At 37.9% G+C, this 26141-nt stretch overlaps 1 protein-coding gene across 1 annotated transcript; it reads right to left on the bottom strand.

Annotated features, from left to right (window-relative positions):
• Positions 1 to 312: 312 nt before the first annotated feature.
• On the bottom strand, positions 313 to 26141 carry XPOT (exportin for tRNA). Its single transcript, XM_042815740.1, has 25 exons — positions 26036 to 26141; positions 23596 to 23732; positions 21663 to 21745; positions 20937 to 20993; positions 19331 to 19400; positions 17896 to 18114; positions 17099 to 17283; positions 16557 to 16725; positions 15232 to 15468; positions 14878 to 14916; positions 13533 to 13595; positions 11929 to 12053; positions 10453 to 10597; positions 10176 to 10295; positions 9920 to 10014; positions 9064 to 9133; positions 8365 to 8603; positions 7604 to 7889; positions 5559 to 5748; positions 4225 to 4341; positions 4024 to 4139; positions 3462 to 3509; positions 2738 to 2809; positions 1304 to 1360; positions 313 to 798 (listed from the first exon to the last, which is right to left on the bottom strand). Exons 2-25 carry the CDS (start codon positions 23653 to 23655, stop codon positions 772 to 774), a joined length of 2889 nt encoding a protein of 962 aa, XP_042671674.1. The 5' UTR covers positions 23656 to 23732; positions 26036 to 26141; the 3' UTR covers positions 313 to 771.

Below are 26141 nucleotides of genomic sequence, written 5' to 3'. Positions count from 1 at the left end.
CAGTTCTTTCTTTCTGCCAGCACCTTCCACATGCAAGACTAATACAACTTACTATCCAAGCATCACTAAAATTGCCCAGTTCTATTTAAATGTAATAGCCCAAAACCTAAATGCTCTAGCTTGTTAAGATTGAACCAAAATGATTCAGACTTAATATTTCACTGAATACAATTTTATTTTTATTATAAAAAAAAAAAAGACCAAGATGCTACTTTTAAATGAAGTCATTTATTAAACCAATCTGTTTATAGGAGGTATAATATATATATTTTATCATTAAGACAACTTTAATGAAATGACTATCTACAAAAATGACTTTGATTGTTTTATTTTCATGTCACCATACATGAACAGATGAATTTTATGTCTTATGAAAACATTTTACTCAGTATCAAAAATGTACATATTTTAATAACCATTTCCATGGTCTGAAGGGAACTTTATATTTAATTTCAAAAAATAAGTGTCATTTTATTGCCATACATGTTACAGCATAAGCTTAATTCATCTTATACATAACAGAAGTGTTGTGTAGGGATACAGGCAATTTTACATGTTTTCACATACCTTCATGTTTGAGACACAGAAGTGGGGTATTTGCATTTTTCTTTTTTTTTTATGCAAAGGCTGAAAGATGTACTGATGTGAGCACAAAGCAATGTTTTTTAAGAACAAAACCAGTTTGAATGGCACAAGAGTTAGCATTTTTTATAAATTAACAACCAGAGTTCTTGATTATGGAAACAGATACGTGAGATTCCAGTCCTTTCCTTAGGGTTTTGCTCTCTGGAAGAACACCTGTTGAAATGTATTATTTAAAAAAAAAAAAAAAAGAGGGAAATATGAATTTAAGACATGGAATGGTGTAAGATAGTTTGTCAAAGCTTACTTTCTTCTTTAACATAATGAACCAAGAGTTTCAAGGATGTGTCTTGTGCTATTTGATTAAATTTACACCTACCAAAATGAAGTCTTCTTACACACTGACTTTAATTACAGTACGTTTGTTTTTCTTGTTTCAACTAATAAGCAACACAAGCCACAACAATACTGAGCTAATGAAGAAAATGGCAGGGTGCAAAGCATATGTGTAGTTCTACTGATGTAGGGCTTTTGCTGCTACTGCTCCTTCTTTCCACGCAACTGTTTGTACAACTTGGAGATTAGCTAAAAACTTATCTATTAGCTGAGTCTGATGTTTGAGCATTCTGTATTTCAGTTTTACTTCAGGTCACCACCTTGACTGAATTAGGTGTCAATGTTCAAATGGAATTAAAAGCAATTTAAGAAACAAAATCTTTACCTTTAAGTAATTCTTAAAAACTTTAGCATCAGGTTGCTGAAGTGCTTGACAGAATTCCTGTAAGGAAGAAAAACTAAATGAAGCACTAGAGAACCTGAGATACATATATAATGTATGCTTTGTATAGTTTGTATTTTCCTTCATGTACAACTCAAGAAAAGCATAGGGGAAAAAAAAAAAAAAAAAAAAAAAAAAGCACATTCTGGGGTGAGAAAAGCTGTATTTTCAAATCTAGGCATCAAGTTCACTTCTAAGTGAACAGACAGAAGCAAGACTACCTAGGAGGAGAGCAGTCAAGGAGCTTTTAAACTTTTCACTTTTCTTCTAAATTTTGGTTTCTTTGAGATGAACAAACCTAAGTAGCATTACACACACACACAGTGACTCCAGGTTACAGTACAGCATTTCTGTCACTTCCAAAAAACATTATAAACTTAGACTAGAAAACAGCACTGGTGCAAACAACAGATAGTATTTGATGTTCTACAGTTCTGGAGACATTTGTAATCATTAGAAAACGTAAAAAAGCAAGCCCAATTACAATTGTCTCCAAATTAATTGCAATTAAAGTTTTAAATTGTCAGAATAGAGCTAACGATCTCTTCATGGCAATGGTTACCACATAGTTAGCAATGATAAACGTTGACACAATGGTCAAGTGTAAAACTTCACTTTTCAGAGCCCTTTTACACTGTCAGCTACTTCAAAAGAAACGAAAAACCCCACCTGTTTTGCTATTGTATATTATTTTGACAGCAGAGCTAGTGCTGTGGCTTAGCAATGAATATGACCTTTATCTTCACTGTTTTTATAGATTCAACATTCTTCATCTTTTACTTTTAAGTTGTTACAAGTTTTTGTAGGGGAACTGTTGGATCATGGCCTGAACCTCTGATTGACCACTTGAGTCAGCCGTGAGAACACCGGTGCAGGCAATTCAGCTGTGTGACCAGAAGGGGTGGAGCCTGGCTGCACCTCTCCTAGACCCCATTTAAGGGCTGACTGCCACTGAGCATGGATCTCTCTGGAGATTACTCCTTGTGAGCCTACAATGCTGGTAAATACTTTTTATTTATCTCTGATTATCTTTCCCAACATGATAATCTTACTAGCCTGACTTCTCTGTATACTTACTGATCATCCAATACTCTACAACATCAGTTTAGTTATTGATCGTATTCTAATACTCTGATATTTCTGATAGTCAAGTAAAAATTAATTGCACTGGATATAAAGAAGACTTACTTGGATACACTCTTTCTTACAAGATACTCCTGCAGTAACTTCACTCTTTATGCTAAATTAATTCTATTTCAATATGCAACATCGGAACAACTTGTACTGGGGAACAAACAGTTTTGTCAACATGCATTTTGTTCCCATTTAAAATTTCTGTGTTTTAAGTTTTCCAAACGTTCATTTGGGAATTCCTACCTGAATTATCTCAGGAGCTACTTGCAAAGAAGGCAGATAATCTTGCTGAAGATACTGAATGCACTCAGGACCCTAAAGAGAAGCAGCACACAATTTGTTGAAGTGGTTTTGTACTGTTTTATGGCAAGTCATAGCCCAGTACTGTATGGCATACAAGAGTTTTAAAACAGATATATACTTCACCTATTTGTTTGTTTAGATATCTCTTCAACTCACATTTGAGAGAAATTATCCAGCAAGTTAAAGGTTGCAGTAACACAAACATAGAAACTACTTGGTTTTCCATTAAAACTGAAATTTGCTGTAGTGCTTTAGGCAGTAGCCAATGAAAAATTCTATTTTTTTTTTTCATAAATGTTTCTTAATCTAGTCTCTCAAAATCTGAAAAATAACCTTACTTCTTTTCAAAAGGCCTCTCTCATACATCTTTAATTGCTCTTTCATGTTAGCTGAAGTAGTACATTTAAAAAGGAGACCAGAGCTAATTGATCAGCTAAAGACAGAAATGGTAAAGTTTCTCCCTTAATTAAAGAGTCAATATTTTGCAGTGAATTATTAGTGACTTAGCAACTTAATTCTGTTCCTAACAAAGCACTATAGCCATCCTATACAGAAAAGCAGAACAGTTAATGAATCTTAGAAAACATCTGATTTCTAGAAACAGATAAAAGCATTAGAAGGAAACCTGCAAGAGATACTCCCTGCAAAGTATTATGAAGCTTACCCTTTTGAGATGAATTGTCTTTAATGTCACTGCACACTCTGATAAAGCCTGTAATGTAATGCATAATATTAAGTTGTTCAGTTAGTATAGTGGTTAAGTATTTCCATCCAAAGATTCTAAAATAACTCCCAAAACAAGGGCTAGTTCATGCAATTGTTCCTTCCTTTCTCATCATCCCATTCTAAGTCAGCCTCAACGTTTCCCTTCAATTTTTTGTTCCCCTCTTACCAAAGAAGCATTTGTCACAGCTAAACCCAAGACAAACCAAGGAACAGTTATCTGTGCATTTGCTTTCACTGAATATTAGTTCATAAGCAACGCAGATCAGCATCAAATTCTCAAACCTGCAATTCTATAGCTTGATTTTGAGCATAGGTGACCTACAGAATATAGCACTATAACATCTAAGAACAAGCTATTCAGGTACCCCATTAAAAAATCATAAGATATCTTCTTTCTAAGAGGAGACAACCTTTAATACCAAGGGACCATTTCACTTTTCCTTTTTTCTATTGAATTCTATGCTAGGAAGAACAACAAAAAGCCCAATGGTGATACATACCAATACTGTCTGGGCATCTGCTAAGTCAAATGTTTGCTTCAAAGGTGCTAAGAAACATGCAGGGACAATGTGCTTGTAGACAAAGTCTGCAAAACCTACTGGTCCATCTTTCCCTCCTGAAAAGAGAAATAACATTGCATGTTCTACCTGTGCTTCAGAATTAGTAGCAGCTGTGAGGGAATCATGGAAAGACAGTCTTACCCCAAAGTTCCACCAACTTAGAAAGAATAATAAAACAAGTCTTCTGTGCAATAGGGTCTGGGTAATCCACTGCTCCTTGGATGACAGTGAACAACACACGCTCCACATTCTCTGCACCTTAAACACATTAAAGTGAACTTGTCATTCAAACAACACAAGAGTTTCTGTAATCTTGCACTACTGTTGATAGAGTTAGTTAAAAACTCAGCAGCACTCAAGTAGCTCACCTCCAATACATTACAATATACTTATATCACACTTCACAAAAGCATCACAGAAGCTTGCTTATTTTTGATTTCTTTAAACTTTCATGGCCTACTACAACTACCAAGATGCCTCTTTTAAGAAACATCTTACTACTTCTTAACATCATCCTTTCCTTTTCCACACGTAATAGTGCATTTCAGGATGTGGAGAGTAAGTCTAAGTTCTATCTTCCACCCGAGTCACCCTGAAAGTTTTCAAATCCCTGGCCATATTTGTAGAATACAGGCTAAGAGAATTATTCAGTAAAAAAACCCCCACAAAACTAGACTTTTGACTTTTCATTCCTTTTATAAAAAGTGCTGATTTGTATTTGGGAAAGCCTGGTAAATGTAATAAGTTGCATGATGCATTTTGGCACAGTTATTAAGATAAGGTGAAATTAAAAAAAAAAAAAAAAAGTCACAGGAGTCACTGATGTTTATCTTAAAAAATGAGCAACACAGAATGAAAACTGGGAGCTGAAAATGGCTTTGCCCAGCAGTTTAAATATAGGCACCTATTTTTAAATGTTTTTCTACTTCAAAATATATGATCTCTGATTCATCAGTCAAATACATGCATGAGGCACAATCAAGAGAAAGAATCCATCTACTGTATCTGGATTTCACATACCCAAATTCTTCCTTGAACAGGTAAGTGTAGTACAGTATTTCAATTAAAGAATCACGGAATAGTTTGGGTTGCAAGGAATCTTAAAGCTCATCCAATTCCAATGCCTGATGTGGGCAGAGCTGCCACCCACCAGCTCAGGCTGCCCAGGGCCCCATCCCACCTGGCTTTGAACACCTCCAGGGACGGGGCATCCTCAGCTTCCCTTGGCAGCTGTGCCAGTGCCTCACCACTCTCTGAATAAAAAAATTCCTCCTAATATCTAATCTAAATCTCCCTTCTTTTAGTTTAAAACCATTCCACCTTGTCCTATCACTATTAGCCCATCTAAGTTTTTTTAGAACGAACTAACATTAACAATTAATATTGCAAGGCAGGAATTAGGTTAATGATTTTAGCAGAGAAAGCTTAAATGAGAGCAACTATGGTGGCATCCTTTGAGAAACTGAACTACTCACCTTGATTAGCTATGACTTCACTCATTCCACTGCCAGTTACTGTCTGCAGAAAAGCAAAGTAACTCCTCCGTAACATTTGTTTTTCTAAAGCAGCAGACTGGTCGTTGTCTTCTGCTGGAAGAAGCAACACCTCAAAAATAGCATGAAGTAGTGGCATAAACATCTGTTGCAGAAAAGGTGAAACCTGTGTCTGTGGAGATTAGAAGAAGCTGTGAGCTCAAGCAGTTACAGAAAATGAATACTTGTAACGAATCAAGTTTTATGAAGACGAATGAAGCCATGAAGTTTTAATTTCCAATTCCTACCTTTCAAGATAAGCCCAATGAAGCTAGATGATTTATTTCAACATGTTGTAATAAAACAGTACAGTGCCATAAAAAGTTAAGCATTCCACTTGAACAAGTTATCAAGTCTTGTTCCTGCATATTTTGTTTAGGTTTTCTTTACTCGACACTCCTCTTAACTGTTGTGAATTGCTTGTAGTGTAACTTGTGAGAAGGACTACAGTAACAGAAATCTTCCTCCCTCATCTCTCAAATACTTCATTTTTTTTCAAAAATTCCTTGCCCCCCCCCACTACATTCCAAAGATCCACACACCAGTTTGATACAGTCATATTATGGTTCTATTTAACTGCTCATAAAACACATTTCTCCTTCCTAGAAGTAATTTAAATTTTGCATTCTGCAGAAAAAATTTACTTAAACCTATTTGTAGGGCTTTTTGGCCTTCTCATACAGCAATGACTTCCTATATCACAAGAGCTGCTCCAAAAGTAATGCCTCCTATTTTATTATGTTGGCTTACAATGCCGGAGTCTGATGTTGATGGTATGGCAGTAGAGGTTGAACCTTCCCACCCGTATCCCACTGCATCTTGTTGCCAAGTGGCAGATAGCAACAGAGGGGCAGTCAAACAGAACTGTGTCTGACATGGAAGTACTTATGGAGCAAAGGCGTGTCACTGATTTCTCCATGTGGAAAAAATGGCATCCACTGAAATTCACTGACACCTGTTGAACATTTATGGAGACCAAGCAATGGATATGAGGATAGACTCATCCCAGACTTTTTTCAGTGGTGCAGGGCAATAGGACGAGGGGAAATGGCCACAAACTGAAGCCTAAGAAATTCTGCACAAATGCACATAAAACCTTCTTCACAGTGAGGGTGACAGAGCACTGGAACAGGCTGCACGGGCAGGTTGTGGATTCTCCTTATCTGGAGACATTCAAGACCTGCCTGGACACCTACTTGTGTAGCCTGGTCTAGGGAGCCTGCTTTGGCAGGGAGGTTGGACTAGATGATCTCTAGAGATCCCTTTCAGCCTGACAACTCTGTGATTCTGTGACACTGAGGTAGTGAGTGGTGTTTCAACAGTGGTGACACAACATGAAAAAGAAGCCACATTCTGGATGGCCATGCAGATTTTGATAAGTGCAGCACACAGGCTCTTTGCTGGCAAAAATGCACAGCTAAGGGTGGTGACTATGTTGAAGAACAGCATTTTGTAGCTGAGAATTTGCTTTATCAAATAAGCTAGCGTGCACTTTGTATCTGGAGTAGTTTCCATGGAATAAGTAGGAGGCATTACTTTCAGAGCAACCTCCATGTTTGTGACTGTGCAGTATTGTTGTGGTAATGCTAAGAAACGAACCACCGTTAATAGGTTAGTTATTTAATGTATTTTATTGACTTCACATTCAAAATCTTTGAAATTAGGACTGGGTAACTCTTAAAGGCAGCATTTCAACCTTTGCTTGATCCTTATGTCCCTCTTTTAAAACCTCAGTATTTTCCATCTATTTTGAATAATAAGACATAATGCCTCAGTATATATTTTAGTACAACACTCCAGTAAGATCTTTTAAATTGTAAAACTTAATATTTTTGTGCTTCAAGTAACATTTCATTTCCAAATATTAACTTTGAAAGTTTAGATATAACTAAATTCTGAGATTGATCAAGGAAAAACACTCTTTTCAGTACTGTGAGTCCAGCAATGCACTCCTGTGGTTGAAGGCTTGTTTACTAGTAATACCATACCTTAAATTTAGCTGTTATTTGGTTTATAAGAGGAATGAATTCTTGAAGATCTTTTGCTTCACAATCTTTGAGCATGTGTTCGGAGGCAGAAGGTATGAATGGAAGAACTTCTTCCTCTAGGCAAATAATCATACGGTGAAGGAAAGTGCGAACGCCACTTCTCAGGACTTCCTTTTGTAATGGACAGCTGAGAGCTGGCAAAAATGTCTGTAAGCAGTCCAGATATACCTCAGAGCAGCCACACTGTTTTACAGTTTGCTTATTGCTGAAAGCCTTGCTGGTTCGGCTGTAAAAGCAATGCACCAAGTTTTATATAAGCTCAGGATAATGGAGAAGCAACAACACTGAGAACAACGTACATATGCAGCCCAGACAATTAACTAGAACATTATATTTTGTGAAGTGGGAGCCAAACAACAGAAATAGCAATTATCCATTAAGTAGTAGTTATGCTTTGACAGCTTTTAGAGAATTAAATTCTAACGTACCACAAACATCATAGGATCAGAACAGCCCCAGACAATTCTTAGAGGAAGATTGTATTACGCACTATTCTCTTCATCTACATCCTTATCATTCTTTTTTTTTTTTTCTTTTAAAGGGACATTGAAGTTCTATAACTGCTGGGATTTTCTAGGTCAATAAATCACAGATAGATACTCAGCCTCTCCTCCCAGTAAACTCTTCAATTTAAATTCTTTAAAATAAATCCCATTTTACTCCAATCAGAAACACACATACAGACACTGCACAGTACCTACCTTGCAAACCCAACAGCATGATTGAGGCAGTCAGCCAGTGCCATCTGTCTGTCCTCATCTTGTGCCATCATCAGTTTTTCTAATAATACCTTGAACTTTTCCATCAGTGGAGTCAACAAATTCCTCATTAGAGCTTGTTTTCTTTCTGCAGAGTATTCACTGTTAACTATTAATACTCCAGCTGTTTCATAAATGAAAAGTTGATCATCACTGCTTAACAGAGCTTGGTAACCATTCTCCTAAAATGGAACATAACAGGTATAATTCACTAAGTATCCTCTATCAAAGTCATGTTCTGATAAAAAAGTTGAAATTACTACTTTTTCTTTAATCATGCTTTTTTTTTTTTTTTTTTTTTTTAATCTTTCTAATACAGTTACAAATACTTTCATTCTTTTCCTGCCCAAGTAGCATTACTATGTGGATGGTAAAATGTTGTTGAAGGAACAAGTATTTTTATACAATTCAAAAAGCCTTCTATACATCTCTCTTTACACACAGAAATCCAAATAAGCAAAGTTATTAAAAGTTAGGCACAAACACAAGCAGGTGATCTCACTCTTTAAAATAAATAAATAAATAAATAAAAAATCAAGACAATTATTTGTGTTTAAATGCTTGTGTACTACTCACTATTTGGGCACACTGATGAATAAGCACAAGACTTATTTATTACAAAAAACTGCTGTTAATACTCACAGGAGGAGAGAGTTCCAGTAGATCTTGTATCCTATTCAGAACATCTTCAATAAAGGGATTCATTTGCTTACTGAAGTAAAATACAAGAACAAAACACTATGTAGAAATGGGTTGGGCTTTTTTTTCTTGTTTTTGCAAAATTGCTGGCATTTTCCTAAAGTTGTAAATCTTGACATTAAACTACCTGCCTGGTAAAGAACATCCCTTCAAGTATCAGAACACTGTTGTAGACAAGTGAGTTATGCATACGGTGCTTGCAGTGGGTAAAATAGATACATGGCAGAGGAAAAATACACACTTCTCTGCCTACTTATTTTTAAAAAATGCATAAATAGCATCACTTTTCTGAGTATTTTCATTAAGAATTAAGAAATACGATCCTTCTGAAATCTGCACCACCTTAGAGGTTCTCCTGCCTCTACATTCAAACAAGCCTGTTAAATGAGACCAGCAAGATGGAACTATTTGAAAGGCTGTAAGAGCCTGAGTAAACTCCATCAATATAAATTTTGTGAATACTCAGAATTTGGTTAGATACAGGGAAGTTACACTTGGGAGTCTTCAAATCCACTCACTATCAACTGTGCTTATGGAGGAGAAGCAATGCAGGTACTTATACAGTTGATCAATTTTAACATCTTGTCAAAATAAGTTAAGAATATGCATTCAAGTTCATTATTCTGTGGTGAACTTTTCCCCTACTACCCTTGATATTAAAGAGCAGGACAACTCTGTACGAACGTTAGTCTGTTTCACAGCAGTCCGCTTAAAACCCTGCCTGTTTCAAACATGCACTGAGTTTACTGCACGTATGTTTTTTGCACCATATGCATACATCTGTACATCTTTTACTCACTTAAGAGACTTGACAAATCTGGAAAAAAGGTAAGCTGTTCGACTTCGTACTTTTGGACTTGAATGGCGAAGACCACGGTGATCTAAAAATGCCATCTGCAATTAGAAAGCATTTCAGTCTAACCAAGGAGAGAAAGCTAATCATCCAACAATATAAGATAGCCAATTTCTTTAGTGACCTTTAGAAAATAAGTTCTTAAATCTAAACAACATATCTAGACCTATCTAATTGAATATGTGAATGAGATGAAACTTACTAGAACAGTTGGAATGTGCTGAGGTTCAACAGCAAAGAATTTTTCATATCTAACCACTGTTTCAAAGAATTCCAGGGTCACTGATGTATGTTGATAGGCACTAACACCAGAAGTCACCAGCTACAAAAAAAAAGCATTAGCAAGTTAGCACTTCAGCCATTTATAACACCAAAGTACAAAGCATTTGAAATGCTGGTAATTAATATAAGCCATTTGCACTGAAATGATTCAGTCAATGTTAGCTTTTTCAAATAGTTCCCAAGTAACACCTGCTTACCGTTCTCATCATGTCTTGCAAAGCCGTAGCTTTTGTAACATCACCAGAGAAGTGAGCACCATGAGATACAGGAAGAGCCTCAGCCAACATATACAACAGCCTTATAGCAACTTCTACTTCCATAAATCGTGTAGTTTGCCAGTTCCTAAAAATGAGAAGATCCTCTTAGTCACTATGGATTGTGAAATAATCACAGACCTACCATGTTAGTATTTTCTTGTGAGCATTCAGACGTATAGCACAAATGAGTAGAACTCAGCAAAGAAAATAAATGCTGTATTTCAGGATGCTTTTGAAGATCTTATCCAAAGATGTACCATCTCTCCTTCAAGAGTGCCACCAATCTTCTTTCACCAATTTCAACTTGAAAGCTAAAGATTTCTCCAAATGCTTATTTAGGCACTGTCAAGGTTTTATGTTTTTTTTTTTGGTTTTCAGTATTCTGCATCAAAACATCATGTAGTGCACTGGGCATTAAAGTGTTAATGCTCCAATTCCAGGTACCTATCCCTGCACATTACAGAAGTCACGGGATCTGGCCCTTCCGGGTTAGGCAGTCTCTTACTGGCTGGCATTGGGTGCTGGAGGCTGCTTTCCTGGCCGTTCCAAGCTTTTCAGGTTTGACTCGGTCTCAGGAACTCTCTCTCTCCTCTCTGATTTATTGTGTTATCTTGCATTCCGATATCATAGTAAAATAAGTTTTCCTCCATAGATTGTTGCCGCTGCTTTTTTCTCCCTTCCTTCCTTCCCATTTCTGTGGGGCCGGGAGGCCAGGGGCGTACTGTCACAGGCATAGATTGAACTAGTTAACTCCGTGACAGGCACAAAACTATCTACTTTGATGTGTTGACAAGTCATTCAGTATCACTTAAAAAGAGGGCACAATAAAAAGCAAGGCACAAGGAAGGCACAGACAGTACTAGATTTCAGCCGTTCTCTTAGTCAGGCACCTACTTTATTTACATGGTTTTCAGGATTGGTCCAGTTCTTTTTGTAAGAAGAAAAAAAAAATCTTCACTGTTGTTTCTTTTCTGTATCCAACCTGTTTTTTTTTTTTGTTTTTTTTTTTTTTTTTTTTTTTTTCCCCCCCCTGCTAGCAATAGTACATGAAATAACTTCCCACGTGTCATTAACATTTCCTGATGGCGTAAAGCAGCCATTCGGACAAGCGCATGTCAAGAAGGCAAGTGAAAAAGATGAAGAAACACCACCAGAAGTAAAAAACACAAACAAACAAAAACTAGCTAATAATAAAGTTACAAAAAGAAAGCTGCTTCTTCCTAAGTAACTGGGTAAGATTTGTATCACGAAGCTATACAAAGTCACACTACCAAAGTTGTTACCAGCTTATTTTATCAGTACGCTTTGCTGTGGTACTTCACACTTACTGTTAGTGCAATGCCTGACAGAAAGAAAGGCAAGAAAGCTATGGGTATTTATGTAAACAAGCTTAAAAAAATAATTTAAAAAACTTACTGAAGTGTAGTGTTAAAAACTCTGCGGACAGATGCCAACAGTAACTCTGGTGAGACCTGAGCAAGTCTATCCAGCAACAGCTTCAACTGTTTTCTGTACTCCACAAACATTGCTTCATCTTCACCCTGCAAAACACTCGCATCAGCGAAGCACATTTTCACCCTTAAATATATCCAGAACCACTTTAGACAGCTGCATCCCAAACAAAAATGTGTATATGTAAGAACCATACTTCATGTTTGGAAAATTTAGTAATACCCTTGCAACATAGCAGCTAGCTCCCTTACTGTCTGGTTGTGATACACTGGGATGCACCGCATTCAATCCAGAAACACATGAAAAACACAATTTTTTTCCCAAACTGAAAACTAACCATAAATACAAAAGTGTGGCTTCAAAAGTAGTGTCTCCTATTGTATTCTGTTTGCTCAGGATGTCAGAGATGGATGTTGGTGCTATGGCAGCAGAGGTTGAATCTTCCCACCAATAGCCCATTATGTTGTCATGTGACAGATGGCAGCAGAGGGGCACTCTGACATAATGGCATCTGACATGGAAGTGCTCAGGAAGCAAAGGTGTGTCAGTGAATTCCTCCTCTATGCATAAAAAATGGCATCCATGGGCATTCATTGATGCTTGCTGAACATTTATGGAAACCAAAATGTGGATGTGAGAACAGTGAGGCAGTGGGTAATGTGGTTCCTGGTCAGACAGGAAGATTTTGATGAGTGTGGCATGCAGGCTTTTGTTCATTGCTGGCAAATATGCAGAGCTAATGGTGGTGACTATGTTTAAAAATAGCTTTGTAGTTGAGAATTTGCTTCATCAAATAGCATTATCCTACTCTCTGTATCTGTTGTAGCTTCCATAGAAATAAATAGGAGGCTTTACTTTCAGAGTGAACTATGTACAAGAAAGAAAATGCTCTTAGAAAAGCATTTTTGACCCAGTTCTTGAAAATAGCCTCATTCCTCATGAAGATGTCCCTCAGCATCTAGCTGATTTTTAAATTAATCTGACAGAAACATTTAACATGTACTACATCTAGTCCAAGTTCACCTCTAAGATCACAGCTCTCTGAATAGCCCAGAGCAGAACTGCCTAACACATTCAGCCATTACTGCTGGCTAGAAGAGATGCAAGGGGAAGAAAGAAATCAAAGACTTTTAGCTTATTTTTTGCAGAAGTTTGACCTCTTCCTAATCTAAATCTAAAATAGGTTGAGCAGTATTTCTTAAATGTTTCTCAAATGGTTTTGCATGACAGCAGAAACATGCAAACTCACTCTGAATAAGCCAGCTCAACAGCTATGCTTAGCTAACAGCACAGTCATATCTGTCCAGGAACAGCTCTGCACAAAAGCAGACAGAGTTATTCTGTTAACCAAACTGCTTGAATATCCTTTTACTACGTTGCTTTGTCCTATGAAGACATGCTCTTAGGTTTAAATGAAACAAAAGTTTTCCCCACAGGAAATATTTGTCTACAGACCTTAGCTTCCTATATTCAAATCCTTAGCCTAAGAAAGGTATGAATTTTTAGAATGTGAGAAAGTTTTACAGTGTGCAATTCAAGTTGCATTTGTCTGTTTATTCATACAGTACCTCATTTTCAAAATTATATTCTTCATCGTATGTCAACTTCTTCATAACAGCCAACATGATTGCCTAAGATAAACAGAACTGTAAGTGTAAAAGCAGACAAGCAATAAGAAGCAACAGTCAAAATCCTACAAAAAAGGAAACATTATGGCAAACGTTAAAATATTTGTAAACATTTACATCCCATTTGAATTACTGTTTTCAGAAATTTTGAATTCACAGTGCATACTGAAACAGATAGTTTCTATCCAAATGATACACATGCAGTTTCAGATACACAGTATAAATGACTTCGAGCCCTCCATCTAGCAGCATTATTTGGCTTTACTTCCTGCTTCTAACCTGTGCAGTTCAGTTCACACTAAAAAAGAGCAATTAGAGATGACTGAACTAGGCAGAGGAAGCTAAACAGCTCTCTGAGATTACATTTCAAAGAGGTAGGTCAGCTTAGCCTTAAAACTTTTTCTCTGGTAGCTCAGCCCCTTCAAAATTGGTCGTGGGCTTTGGGTTTGTTTTTTCTTTTTTCCCAGGTTAGCAAGCTATGTTGGGTCAGCAAAAAGATGCTTCCAAACGTTTTCATTTTGTGAATTGAATGAAAGAAGAAAGGTTGGTACGACTGTTTCTCCGTCTAACAAAACCCCTCAAGATGTGTTCAGTGAAGTTGAGAAATAATTACAACAGGAAGTTCAGTAGAAAAGCAAATTCAACATAATCATGGATTTCTAGATAGAAACACATTCAGATTTTAAGCGTGTTAAATGTGCTGCAGCAGTAAATTGATTTGAACACAAGATACAAGTTTTCCATTTCTAAAACTGGATGCAAACATATTTACTTATCTTAATTCTTAATGCGTAAAATTAAGCTTATAAACTTCAGCTTAATGCATTGCTTCATATAATACTTAGCACATAGCTGCTCATCTTAAGTGCAAATGTTACATCTGAGCAGCAGCTTCTTCTGTAAGTTTTACTCACGAGGGTTTATTTTATGACAACCCTTCCCATACTCCTTCCAATTCTTGGAATAAGGGAAGGTTTTAATACAGATAAAAAATTTCAGGAGAAAACATCCTCTGTGTTGGTTAAAGAACATTTCATCAAGAAGTTGTCAAGGAGCACAGCAAGACAGACTTACAGCACTGAGGTTGCTTGGGAAGACCAAGCATTTAAATCACTTTCACCTTCATATACAATTCAACATAGGTTCATAGGCTTACTATTTAATTTTAATTACTGTCTCATGGACAGCCTAAAGCATATAAATTATATACAATTTGTTGCAACAAAATGAAAAGTTCTGATAAAATGTCAATAAGAATCCTTAGTAAAAAAAAGTTAATACTTACCTCTACGTTAGCTTTTTGTTGGTCTGAAAGTGCAGAAAGCTATAAAAAAAAATTTCAAATGTTATTTCTTGTATAGTAACCTCTTTCCTACTAATAGCAAAATACAGGTTTGCTTTTAACAACCATATGAAGCTGGCCTCTTTTCCACTTAAAAGGATTTAACTCAGTTGCTACAGATTTCTAAACAAAACTCTCTGAAAAGTACACCCACAGTCTGAAAATACTGAATGCTAATTAGTCAAAAGACTATTTTGCAAGGCAGCTTACATAAAGCATTAGCTTCATGTATTCCCACAAAATCAAACCAAATAATATATATAAAAAAAATGTTAAACTGAAGTCAGGCATACTTACCTGTTTCAAGATGTGAAGGTAGTCATAACAAAAGCCAATTATATTAGATGAGATGTCATCATCTTCATGAATTAACAGTTGCAACATTAGGGACACTTTTGCTTCAATGGCTTGCAGAGCATCTTGAGCACTCTTCATATCACCACTTTTTACCAATTTAGTCCAACTAGCTATTAATGCTTGCCCCATCCCATTGACCAGCTTAGAAAATCTGGCCAGAAAATCCACATCATCTTCCTGTAAGAATCATAGAATCACCAAGGTTGGAAAAGACACACAGGATCACCCAGTCCAACCATCCAGAAATGACACCTGATTAAAAATACTAGCAGAACTCAGGTCTACGTGGCATGAACTTAAGGATTATGCATTCTCCATTATGCAACAGCAGCTTGTTCCATGCCCCATCTCTTCATATTTGCCCTTCATGTGATAACTTTAAAAAATAGGCACCTCACTTCAGAAATAGACAGCAAGCAACAGGCAGTACTGCCTGTAAAAGTGAGCGACCATTCAATATTTATGGCTTCCATTTGCAGAAATACATTGATTAGAATGGAGGGAGACTGCTAGACCAGTCATCTAAAACAAATGGTTTGCTCCCTGTCAGAATTATACTAAAGCAGAGGAATAACAAGGCTCTTAAGAGACTGAGGTAAGATTTTTAGAGAAATAACTCCTGAGTTGATGATTACACATTTTTGGCCTTCCAGTAGGAACATACATTTGATGAAGACTTCACAATAAAGAGATAACTGCCTTGCAATCCAAGAATCACAGCTTCATCAGGACTAGGTTCCTCTTTCTTCACAGCACATAGCGAACAGCTCTTCATTAAGCACTGCTACTGCACAGGGAACATACGTTTAGTTGGTTGGTCCATTTTTCCAGTTCCCAGATCAGCATTTCAAGACTTGTGTTTGCTGGTGCAGGCAGGTATAACAACGTGCATGACCTTAAAAAAGCATGTCTCCTGTCTCACCCTGAAATACTCTGTCCTGGCTACATTCTTAAAATACTTTGTCTACAATACCTGTTGCAGAGTAATTCCTGAAGAAGGATACAAAGGAACAAAACATAGGAACAGCATAAATGGTATGCAAAACACACCTTATGAAATAACCAGTGATTTAAATCAATAAAGAATATTAATAACCACCTGTTAATTTCAGTATGAGGAAAATGCAAGCATTTAACTGTGACGAAGAAGAACAGCTGATTCTCCCTCCATCTGTGCACTTACTTTCACAGTTTTCTGTGATCTGCTTGTTTAAGAACTGTTTGAAACCCATGACTCGTTGCTACTGTAAAATCAATTTACAAACCTGATCAATACTGAAGAGGCCAGCAGACTGCAACACTTGACATAAAGATTCAACCAATTTTGTTTTATCAATTGGGTCCATTCCCTTATTTACAATTTCAAACAAACAATCACAGGCTTCTTCCCGGAGAACTTCCACAGACATGTGACCTAGCAGCATATTTATAAACCTTTGGGAAAAAAGAGAAATTTATACTTGGAAGTCTGCAGTAGCATCATATAAAAACTTTGTACTATTCATATGCAAAATTAAAAATGCCTTATAAAAATGAAATCATTATAGTCTGTTGTACTGATTAAATCCAGTATTTGATATATTTTAAGCAGAACACAGCAAATGGTACAGTGTCTGTTTTGGTCATTATATGAGCTTGCTTGCAATTTCTATTACTCCATTAAAACAAAAAACTCAATTATTTATATATAATTAAAGTCTCTATTCTAAGAAAAGTTTTCACGTGGTTTCATGGAAACACAGGCAGCATACTAACAGGTTCTGTTGTTGCTTCTGTCCCACCTAAACGTTCCATCAAAAAACCATACCTTTCATTGGCTATCAGGCTCAAATCGATCCAGGATACATAAGCTCCAACAACTTCAAGGCACTGGCACGTCAACTCCGAGTTACTGTACTGATAGTTTTGTAAGATTTGGTACCACGATTCCACCAAACTTGGAATGCACTGCTCCCTCATGGTATCTTTTAATAAAGTATTCCTACGAGCCTCCTATCAACACAATGAAAACAATAAATTAATACTGTCATTCACTAATAGCATTTTTTCAGGCTAGTAGCGTTCTTTTATCCACTACCAGAACTTACTTGTTCTACCAAGATGAACAATTCAAATCAAAAACCCAGAAAAAGCACCTTCATTTTTATTGCAGAAAAGAAAAAAAAATACTATAGCTTTTCCTTCTTTTTTTCTACCATGATGCCCAGACACTGAAGAAAGGCAGGCAAGGAAGAAAAAAAGTTCTCTATATAATTAAATGGATTTTTGACATTAGGACTCCTTCAAACATGCACTAGAAGATATTACCATTGCGAAATGAGTCAATCTAACACGAAGTCAGCTAACTCAGCCCATTAGTTTTTGTTTGCCAGCTATTCAAGCAAAAAAAAAAAAGCATTAACTTGTAAGAATGAAAGCATAAAAAGCATTAAACAATATAAAGCTTTTGGATCTAAATCCCCTAATGACTCCGAGGCAGAGATGCCATAGGGAAAAAACAAACAAACAAACAAACAAAAATCTCTCTGCAAATCTTGTACTGTAATTGAAGCAGAGAATTTTTTGGAACTTCAAAACAAATATTAGTGTGAAATAATAACTTGCCTCTGATGTATGAACAACATCCCGGTCTACCAGCTCAGCATCGACAGCCATCAGGATCCTGAGGTACATATCTACGCCTCGTGGATTAAGGTCAACTACTGATAGAATATCAAAAAAAAACTTGGGCCATTTTGTGAGATATTCAGTAACAAAAAGCAATGCAAAGACTTGCGCTGCTTTGTTGCGAATGAAAGTCTTCTCAGGCTGGGGATTCAGCATCTGGTAGAAACAAGATATCATATTTGTTTATTCTTAAGTAGAGAAAAATCACACATGCTCATTGATCTCTGCAGAGTGATGTGCAGTACCTCTCTTCTGCCTTCCTGGTGAGACTAATAAAAAGCTTTAGCTTTCTAATGATTTTGAAGAAGCTCAATTGTAACAAAGCAGGGAAAACATTCTTTCTGGGTCTTAAGTCCTAAATCTTTCATTCAAGGCAAAAATATTAACTGTGCTATTAAAAAACTAAAATAAGATTTCTTAATTTGTGGTTTGAAGTAAATAAGAACTTCTGGGAAAAAAAGCTATGGTTCTCACGTAGCTGGTTTTACCTAAGTTAGATGCTAGTAAGAATGGTATGAAGTTCTTCTAAGTCTCATTTCTTTAGGTAAGAATGGAAGCTGTTACTATCAATCATTCTCCCTCCCTCCCTTCTCTTTTACATAAATTCCTTTGAAATGGGACACCAAGGAAAAACTAAAAACAAAACAAAACAAAACAAAACAAAACAATGTAATCCACTTCACAATGATCTGTTCTTTTTCATGTTGCAATATATTCTATTGATTTTCAAATTTCTACAAACAAAGCAAGTATCTTAGTTGCCAGTACAGGATAGGAATAATAACTAGATATTGGCAGGAAGAGACAAAGATTTGCACCAGTTTGCTTGAAGGTTCTACATATTGCAAACTCTTGGGTCCAACTGTTACTACAAGTTTAGCTACAGCAACTACCTCTGCAAGAAAGAGTAGCCAATGCACTACCATAATGTTACCAGAGGGGTTATTTCAAAAGTCTTTTCCATTCGTTCCCAAATGTCTGCTGGTACTCCAAATAAAATGGATTTAGGCCAGGAGGGTTTTAAAAACAAATTACCATTCCTATTCTAGACAGTCAACAACATCAGGAATCTAGATCATATTTCACCACAGGAAAACTGTTAATGCTTCTTACTTCATACACAACTGATTAAACCACAACCATTATCTGATGTAAGAGTTTTCTATTTAGGATTAATTTCAAGCACAGACTTTCTTATAACAAACATTTGAAAGGATTTCTAATAATAATTAGCACATTAGAAGTTTTCCACCATCAGATAATGCGTATCTTCAGGAAACCATCTTTAAACTCAAATGACAGATTAAACATTTAGCCTGCACTCAGCGCATCATGTCAGCCTGCAGTGCAAAACTGCTGTAAATACACTTACCTGGGCTTGCAGCCATGTTATGAGCGTTTCCCTAATTAACTGCTGCTGGACTTCAGTGAGCTCAGAGTATCTGAAACAAAGCATAAAGAGATCAAAATATCACTGCTTCTTTACAAGAGCATTTACATTCAGTAAAGAAAAAACACATTTAATAGCAACACTGCATATTAACGTCAATGAAAAATTCCAAGGAAAAGGAATTTACAAAGCTGTTTGCATGATAAAACTCTGAAGGGAAAAAAAAAAAAAAGGAAAAAAAAAAAAAAAGATGTATTAATGAATTACATTTCCAGGCATTGAAGCCTCTCCTAAGCAGCCTGAAGTTTTGTGGGAAGGCTGCCCTGCTTTAAGGACAGGATCTTAAGACCGCATTAACACACATTTGACCAGAAACCATGGGGCAAAGGATGGACATTTGTATATGCTGAAATCTGAGTTCTACACTCTTTGAAGATCTCAAGGAAGTTTCACTGATTTGACCCTGCAGTGCATTTACTATCAAACATATGCCAAAACAAGAAAAACAAAACAAACAAGGAACTCTACATAGTACATACACAAGCCTTGCCAGCATTCTGTGTTATCACCAGCTCAACTCTAATACTGCCCACACATATTCCATCTGAGGACTAGAAAAGTTGAGAAGAAACTTCCTGCAATTACTTCTCCAAGGTGCTATAGTCGTGGTATGGCCCCGACAACTGCTGAGTGGGATTTCAATGTCCCTGCTACTTTATAAATCAGTAGAAGAAAAAAAGCAATTCCACTGAAAGCAGAGAAAAAATGAGAAGCAGGAGAACAGAAAATTTACTGCAAGAAGCAAACAGAAAAAATGGAATGTGGACATAAAGGAGAACAGTGATGTAAAACTAGGTAAGATCTCAAACAGCTCAGCCTCAGATTTTTGGTCCAATACTCAATTGTGAACCACAGCTGCAAAATACAGCTTATTCCTACCTGACTCAAACATTCAGTGCACTGCAACCAGTCGTAACGATATCCCAACTGGCAGGCAGACACCTCTGGCGAGATGTTCGAGCTCACACCAAAGGAGTCCAAAGTATGGAACAAATACAGTTCCATGCAATGAATCTTCCATTTTAGATTGTTTTTTCCTAAAATTACCGTGCTACAGAAACACAACTCAGTGAAAATACTCATCACAACATCTTTGCCATGCTTATTGCACAAGCAGGGCTTTGTCTAAGTCCAGAGTGCTGTACTGAGCAAGGCTGCTATGTGCAGGACAAATTCTTCTCTGAAAATCAGTGGTAGTAGAGCAAGGCTTGAAGGAAAGTGCTAAGTTTCATCCCATACTTAGTGACCAGGTCTGTGCTGGGCCAAACAGAACTGCTGGACTAGCTGAGTAAAGTGCACTGCTTAAACACCAGCTACTTGTCTTCCAGGAAAAGCAAAAGGAATAAAATAAAGCCTTGTGAACTCAGTTAAGCCTCATCAACAACACTGAGGTACCAATTTGGAATTAGGGTTCTGAAAACTTTTACTCAAGAATAGTAGGAGTGACATGCCATTTTATTTGCAAGCAGAATAAAAAGGGAAAAATCAAAATAGATTTACATGGTTGGTATCAAGAAAGAATACTAACTTGAACTTAACTTGATGTTCCAGAACTTGAAAGCAAAAGAACTTGATGTGATCATCACTAGAAAAGAAGAGAAAATTCTATTAGAGGAAGCACTGCAGTACACTTCCCTGTCAAGGAAAAAAATCCTCAAATATTACAACCAGGCAGTGCCTTTGGCAAACCAAGAATTATGGCACACTAGAAAAAAAGGCTAAGGAAAAATGGTGAATACTTGAGCAATTCATCTGATAAAAGTGAGAATTAATATTGATATTCCCTCTTATAATATTCTTTTCTAGGCCTGCCAGTTTATTATAGTCTGAGTTTGGTACTAAGCACACAGAACTACAATACCTTTTCTACCATGTCTTTCAAAAAAAATCTACAAATTGTGTATCTTGGTAAAATGGTGTTTTTCAAATTTCTCACAGTTTTGTTAATGACTACATACTATGGGTTGGAATCAGGGAAGCTTTGAAAAATCATCTAAGTATTCTCCATAAATCGCCACTGTTATTCCATAGAGACACATCCCTGAATTTCCCTCCAGCTTGCACTACTCTACAATACAGCAATAACCCATTATTTGAGATCTGAATACACAACTTGGTGCAAAAATAGTGCTGACTGCACAATCTTTGCATATGGAACAATGGGATGGTTTGCTCAGTAGAACTATTCCTGAGCTTTCTGTATATAAAGTCTCCATTACCAATGAAAATAAGCAATGATTCTTATTTACATTACCTGTATATACTCTTAGCTAATGCTTCTGCACAGACTTGCCAAGCATCCTGAGATATCTTCAGCTGCTCAAAGTAGGCCAGCGCCTGTAAGCACCCAATTAAGTTTCATGTGATAAAGAACTGACGCAGAAAATGGTAATGAAACAAGACCCAAAGCACACAGCAAAACATCTTGTTCACACTTAGACACACCACTCCTTCAAAAAACGTGGTATTTGGAAACTTCCAAGTTTTTGTTTGGCTCCCTCATTAACACAAAGCAAGTGTTCCTCCAAATCCAAACACTACAGGTGCTCGTTTCCACTTAACATTTTGTTACTTGAATAGTGACAAAGTCACAGTCTCATAACTGGCAGAGTTGGAAGTGAATTCTGGTGACAGTCCAGTGCAAACTGCCTGCTCAAAGCAGGGTCAGCTATGGGAATTCGTTCAGGGCCTTGATCACTTGGGTGTTGATTACAACTTCCAGGGGTGGAAGTTCAAGTCCAAGTTATAAATTCCCTCCACAAATTCTAAAGAGCAAGAGACTTAGACTTCTTCACTGAAACAACCCATTTCTGTTGCACTACTTTGCTTGTGTTCTGCATTCCAAGCAACATTCAAACACAAATCTCTCACTGACCAGCTGACAATAGTCAGTTTATGAACCCATTACAGAGGCTGCTAAGAAATGTATATTTCAGGCAGATTTTAGATGCCAAAGTTGCTTACCAAATGTTTTAAGACTCTTCTAAAAACAGTTACCTTGACATAATTGCTTTCAGATTTTGTGTGGTGTGTTATACAAAACTGTAAAATAATTTCTGAAACTCAGATGAGTTTGACAACATCATTTTAAGCCTATAAAGACTTGTATTTCAAGAGGTTTCTCTAACTATCATGACTGTTTACATTCATCAAAATATTTATTCAGAGAGTTGAATTAAGTTCTTAAAACAAGAAATCACTGCAGCCTGCACTAACTTCCTTACAGTGAACAGTTTAATTAGCTAAGGTTTGATACTTAGTAAAGTCAAGTAGTATAATGTCACTTCCAGCATGAAGAGTAAAAAATTACTCACCTTTCACCATGAAGTATTTTAGAAGTATGCAGATTGCATGGTTAAAAGGTCAGTAAATCTGTGAGCTTCAAATGTACGGTGACATTTTCTTGACAAAACGTTACAGTTCAGCCATACTCATCATTTCAAGGACAAGCATCCCCAACAAACAGATTTAACAGGCTGCTTAGCAACGCCAGGATGCATCAAATTACAGTTTTAACTTCCTTACACATTTCAGGGCTGTTTTATGAACATCCAAAGAAGATGCTTGTATTCTCACTTCTGAAAGGTTTCACTGAAAGTCATCTTATATGTATTTGAATCAATTTGATAAGTAAGCATTTACTCATTAAATAGTTTTAAAACTAGAAATGCCTTCCCAAGTGAGCATCTCTCGTATCATTTAAGTCCTTGCTTATCATGACTTTAAATTACACTAAACTTTACCACAATTTAAAAACCTGTGTTTAATGAGAAGGCTCTCAAGGCAGGTAATCCATTCAAAACAACAATAAATGAAGATAAATAAAAAACACAACAGCCTGCCCCCTGCCCCCAAACTGCCACCCAAGATTTAAAAGGAAATCACGAGCAATTTGGCATTTCCAGGGGCTGATTTCCATCCCACAGGAATCCACTTAAAGTGCTGAACAAGGACTAGAATTGAAAGGACTGAAAAAGCCAGAGCCCAGAGAAACAAATTCTATACAAGTTAACCATAGTTTCACTGGACTGGCAACATGTCTTTCAGCTTTGATACACACTTGCAACATGGCACTCCGTACATACCACCACAAACCCTTCGTGCATAAATCAAGAAAGCAATTACAAGACTTCTTCACTGAAGCAGCACCCCAAATTATTAGAGAAATAAACAAGTCAATTACGTACTCTTTGTCTGAAGTCTGCATCAGCATTTGGATTCAGCCCCAGAAGGGCTTGCTCATCCATCTCTATTGCTATACTCTCCGTTTCCTACTCCTGCTAACAGGTTTGCCCACTTCTTCTCGAGTGGAAGCTACGACCATCTGAAAATAGAAAAAGAAGTTTCCTTTGCTCCGCACAACAATAAAAATTAAAAGCAGGACAGGAATAACCACAGAATTGTGTGCACCAATGTCAAACACATTGTATGCACTGCACCAAAACATGGCCATGCTTCTGATACAGATCTCAGAATCCTACATCTTTTCATCCACTTTCAGTAACAGAAAAATAGTATAATCTATACTGTTCTAAGGAAAGGTTTGAACTCAAATTTCAAGCACACAAAGGACGTTTCAATAAGACGTGACATAAGCACGGACAAGCTACTTAAGTGATAGACAGCAGCTCAGCCACTGCAAAAATAAGCATTTCTGCTCTGAAATACTGTTGAAATGCTTCATAATGCCATTTCCTCTAAGGGAACAAAAGCATTACCAGGCCTTTCTTCTAAAGCAAGCACACATTAGAGAGGTATCAGACATTAGCCACAAAATAAATCATACTGAGCTGTTAACAAAGTGGTCTGTTCCTATTAGTGGATGATAATTTACTAGAGATGATTTCTATTTAGACACATCAGTGTAAAACTAACAAGGAAGCTGGACAAGTGTTCTGAAGATCAGGTGTTTCTACAGGCCATACTGCAATACGCTGGATAAAAAAAAAGTGGATCAAAAAAATCTTTGTTAAATGCATGGATGCTGTTAAACAGCAAGAGAATCCAAAAATGCACCAGGACATCAAAGCATGCCCACATGGCAACAGAGTTGCTCAGGCCCTAAGTAAGGCCTTGTTATATAAGTATGTAGGAGGTAGGGGAAAAAAAGCACACAAGAGGAAGAGACGAAACTCAAAGGAACTGCTGTTTCAAACTGCCTGCAGGTAGAATTTCCGATTTCTGAGCATTGCGTGCCTGGTGCATGTGCTGCCATCACCTCCCCCACTGGAAGAAAGGTGGCACAGCGACAGCCGAGGAAGCAAGCGTGAACAGGACAGCTCAGCAATGAACGCGACATCAGGCAGACATTTCTGTACAATTCATTACAGAAAAATTGTAACTAAATGCAACACGAAGGGCAGCTTAGTACGGAAAATCTAAAGAATTCATACAAAACGAAAAAAAATGCAAGTCGTGGCAGAAGAGGAACCAGAAAGTCTGGAACAAAGCGAAGAGTTGTGGCAAAACAAGCTCTGCACTCTGCCTGACAACACAGAGCCACCCTGCTCGGGGTCAGAACCTCCAGGGATTAAAGCTGCTCTCCCCATGTTTCCATCTCTGCACCCTCAGCTTGTTTTCCCCACAACTGATATCCAGAGTAGTCAGACAAAAACGAACTCTGAAAAATACTGTAAGAATACTGTACTTTCTTGTATGTCTTCTTCCACTTGGGGCCTGGCCCACAGTTACACAAGTAAAACCATCTTAACCAGGCCATTGTTGGTTTATTTTTCCCGCTGATTATCACCAGAATCTCTGTCCCCAAGTAGCAATATTCTACACACTGGTGACAAGCCTCGCTATTAAAAGTACCGTGGCTCAGAGATGTGCTCCCTTCACACGTTCAGCTCACAGCAGAGCCAGCCGGCTCTGTTACCTCTGCACACACGACAGGAGCACATTTAACATTTGATCTTCGACCATATAACCTGTTCTAAGGGTTTCAGCTTGACTCGCCCACTCAGAAGGCCATCACACAAGGAACAAACGCGGTCACGGCTCGGGTGGGGGAGGAGGACGTGTAACAGCATTAATGGCCAAAGGCATGCGGTCCTCAGAGCAGGCAGGGCTGAGCCATAAGCGTGCTGAGAGCACGCACTACAGGTGATGAGCATCAGAACAATTAGCGATTAAAGCCCCTCATTTACACCATTCATTCGGGGTATTTACAAGGCCGTGTCAGCAGGCAGAGCCACGTCCTCGCTGCTTTAATTCGCTCAGCTTTCTGTCCAACCCTACGCGCTCTTTCTGCTGCCTGCTCTGCTTGCCGCAAGCCTCAGGCACTCGTAGGACCCGAAGCCTTTACGCCCGCTTAACGCATGTACGAGCAGCGCCGAATGACGGCCGTTCCCACAACTTCTCCCGTAGCCTAGAAAGTTCTCCGGGCAGCACGGCGCTCCGAGCCGGCCGACAGCTCCTCGCGTCCCAGCTTTTTTCCCCTTCCCCCCACCGACGCCGCGCGGCCCTCCGGCACAGAGGCGCAGCCCCGCAGGTCTGCGGGGTACGGAGCGCTCCCCGCAGCCAGACCGGCAAACCGGCAGAGGCCGCCGCCGCCGAGGTGGCGGCCGCCACGGCCTCCGCCCGACAACGGCCGGCGAGCACCGGCTCCCGCCCGGCCGCCGTTACCTTCCCGGTCACTCTTCCATCGCGGCAGTGCCGGCTCCCGCCCCGCAGCTCCGACGTCGCCACGAGCATAGGGAGCGGGCAGGGCCGCGCAGGCCGCGCCGCCTCG

This window comes from Centrocercus urophasianus, unplaced genomic scaffold (assembly GCF_019232065.1).
Source record: "Centrocercus urophasianus isolate 14NV4802_14NV808 unplaced genomic scaffold, USGS_Curo_1.0 seq_15, whole genome shotgun sequence".
In the NCBI taxonomy this organism is placed as follows: domain Eukaryota; kingdom Metazoa; phylum Chordata; class Aves; order Galliformes; family Phasianidae; genus Centrocercus; species Centrocercus urophasianus.
Note: the sequence above shows the minus strand (reverse complement) of the source record. Positions and strands in the feature narration are given on the sequence as shown.

What these genes read in the sequence shown, in the direction of transcription:
- XPOT (XM_042815740.1), bottom strand. Translation starts at nt 23,655, where the DNA reads ATGGATGAGCAAGCCCTTCTGGGGCTGAATCCAAATGCTGATGCAGAC. An exon ending in ACCTTCACATCTTGAAACAG is followed by an intron (nt 14,917 to 15,231) that starts GTAAGTATGCCT and finishes TTTTTTTTATAG; the next exon opens with CTTTCTGCACTTTCAGACCA. An exon ending in TGAAGTCATAGCTAATCAAG is followed by an intron (nt 4,342 to 5,558) that starts GTGAGTAGTTCA and finishes AATGTGTTTAAG; the next exon opens with GTGCAGAGAATGTGGAGCGT.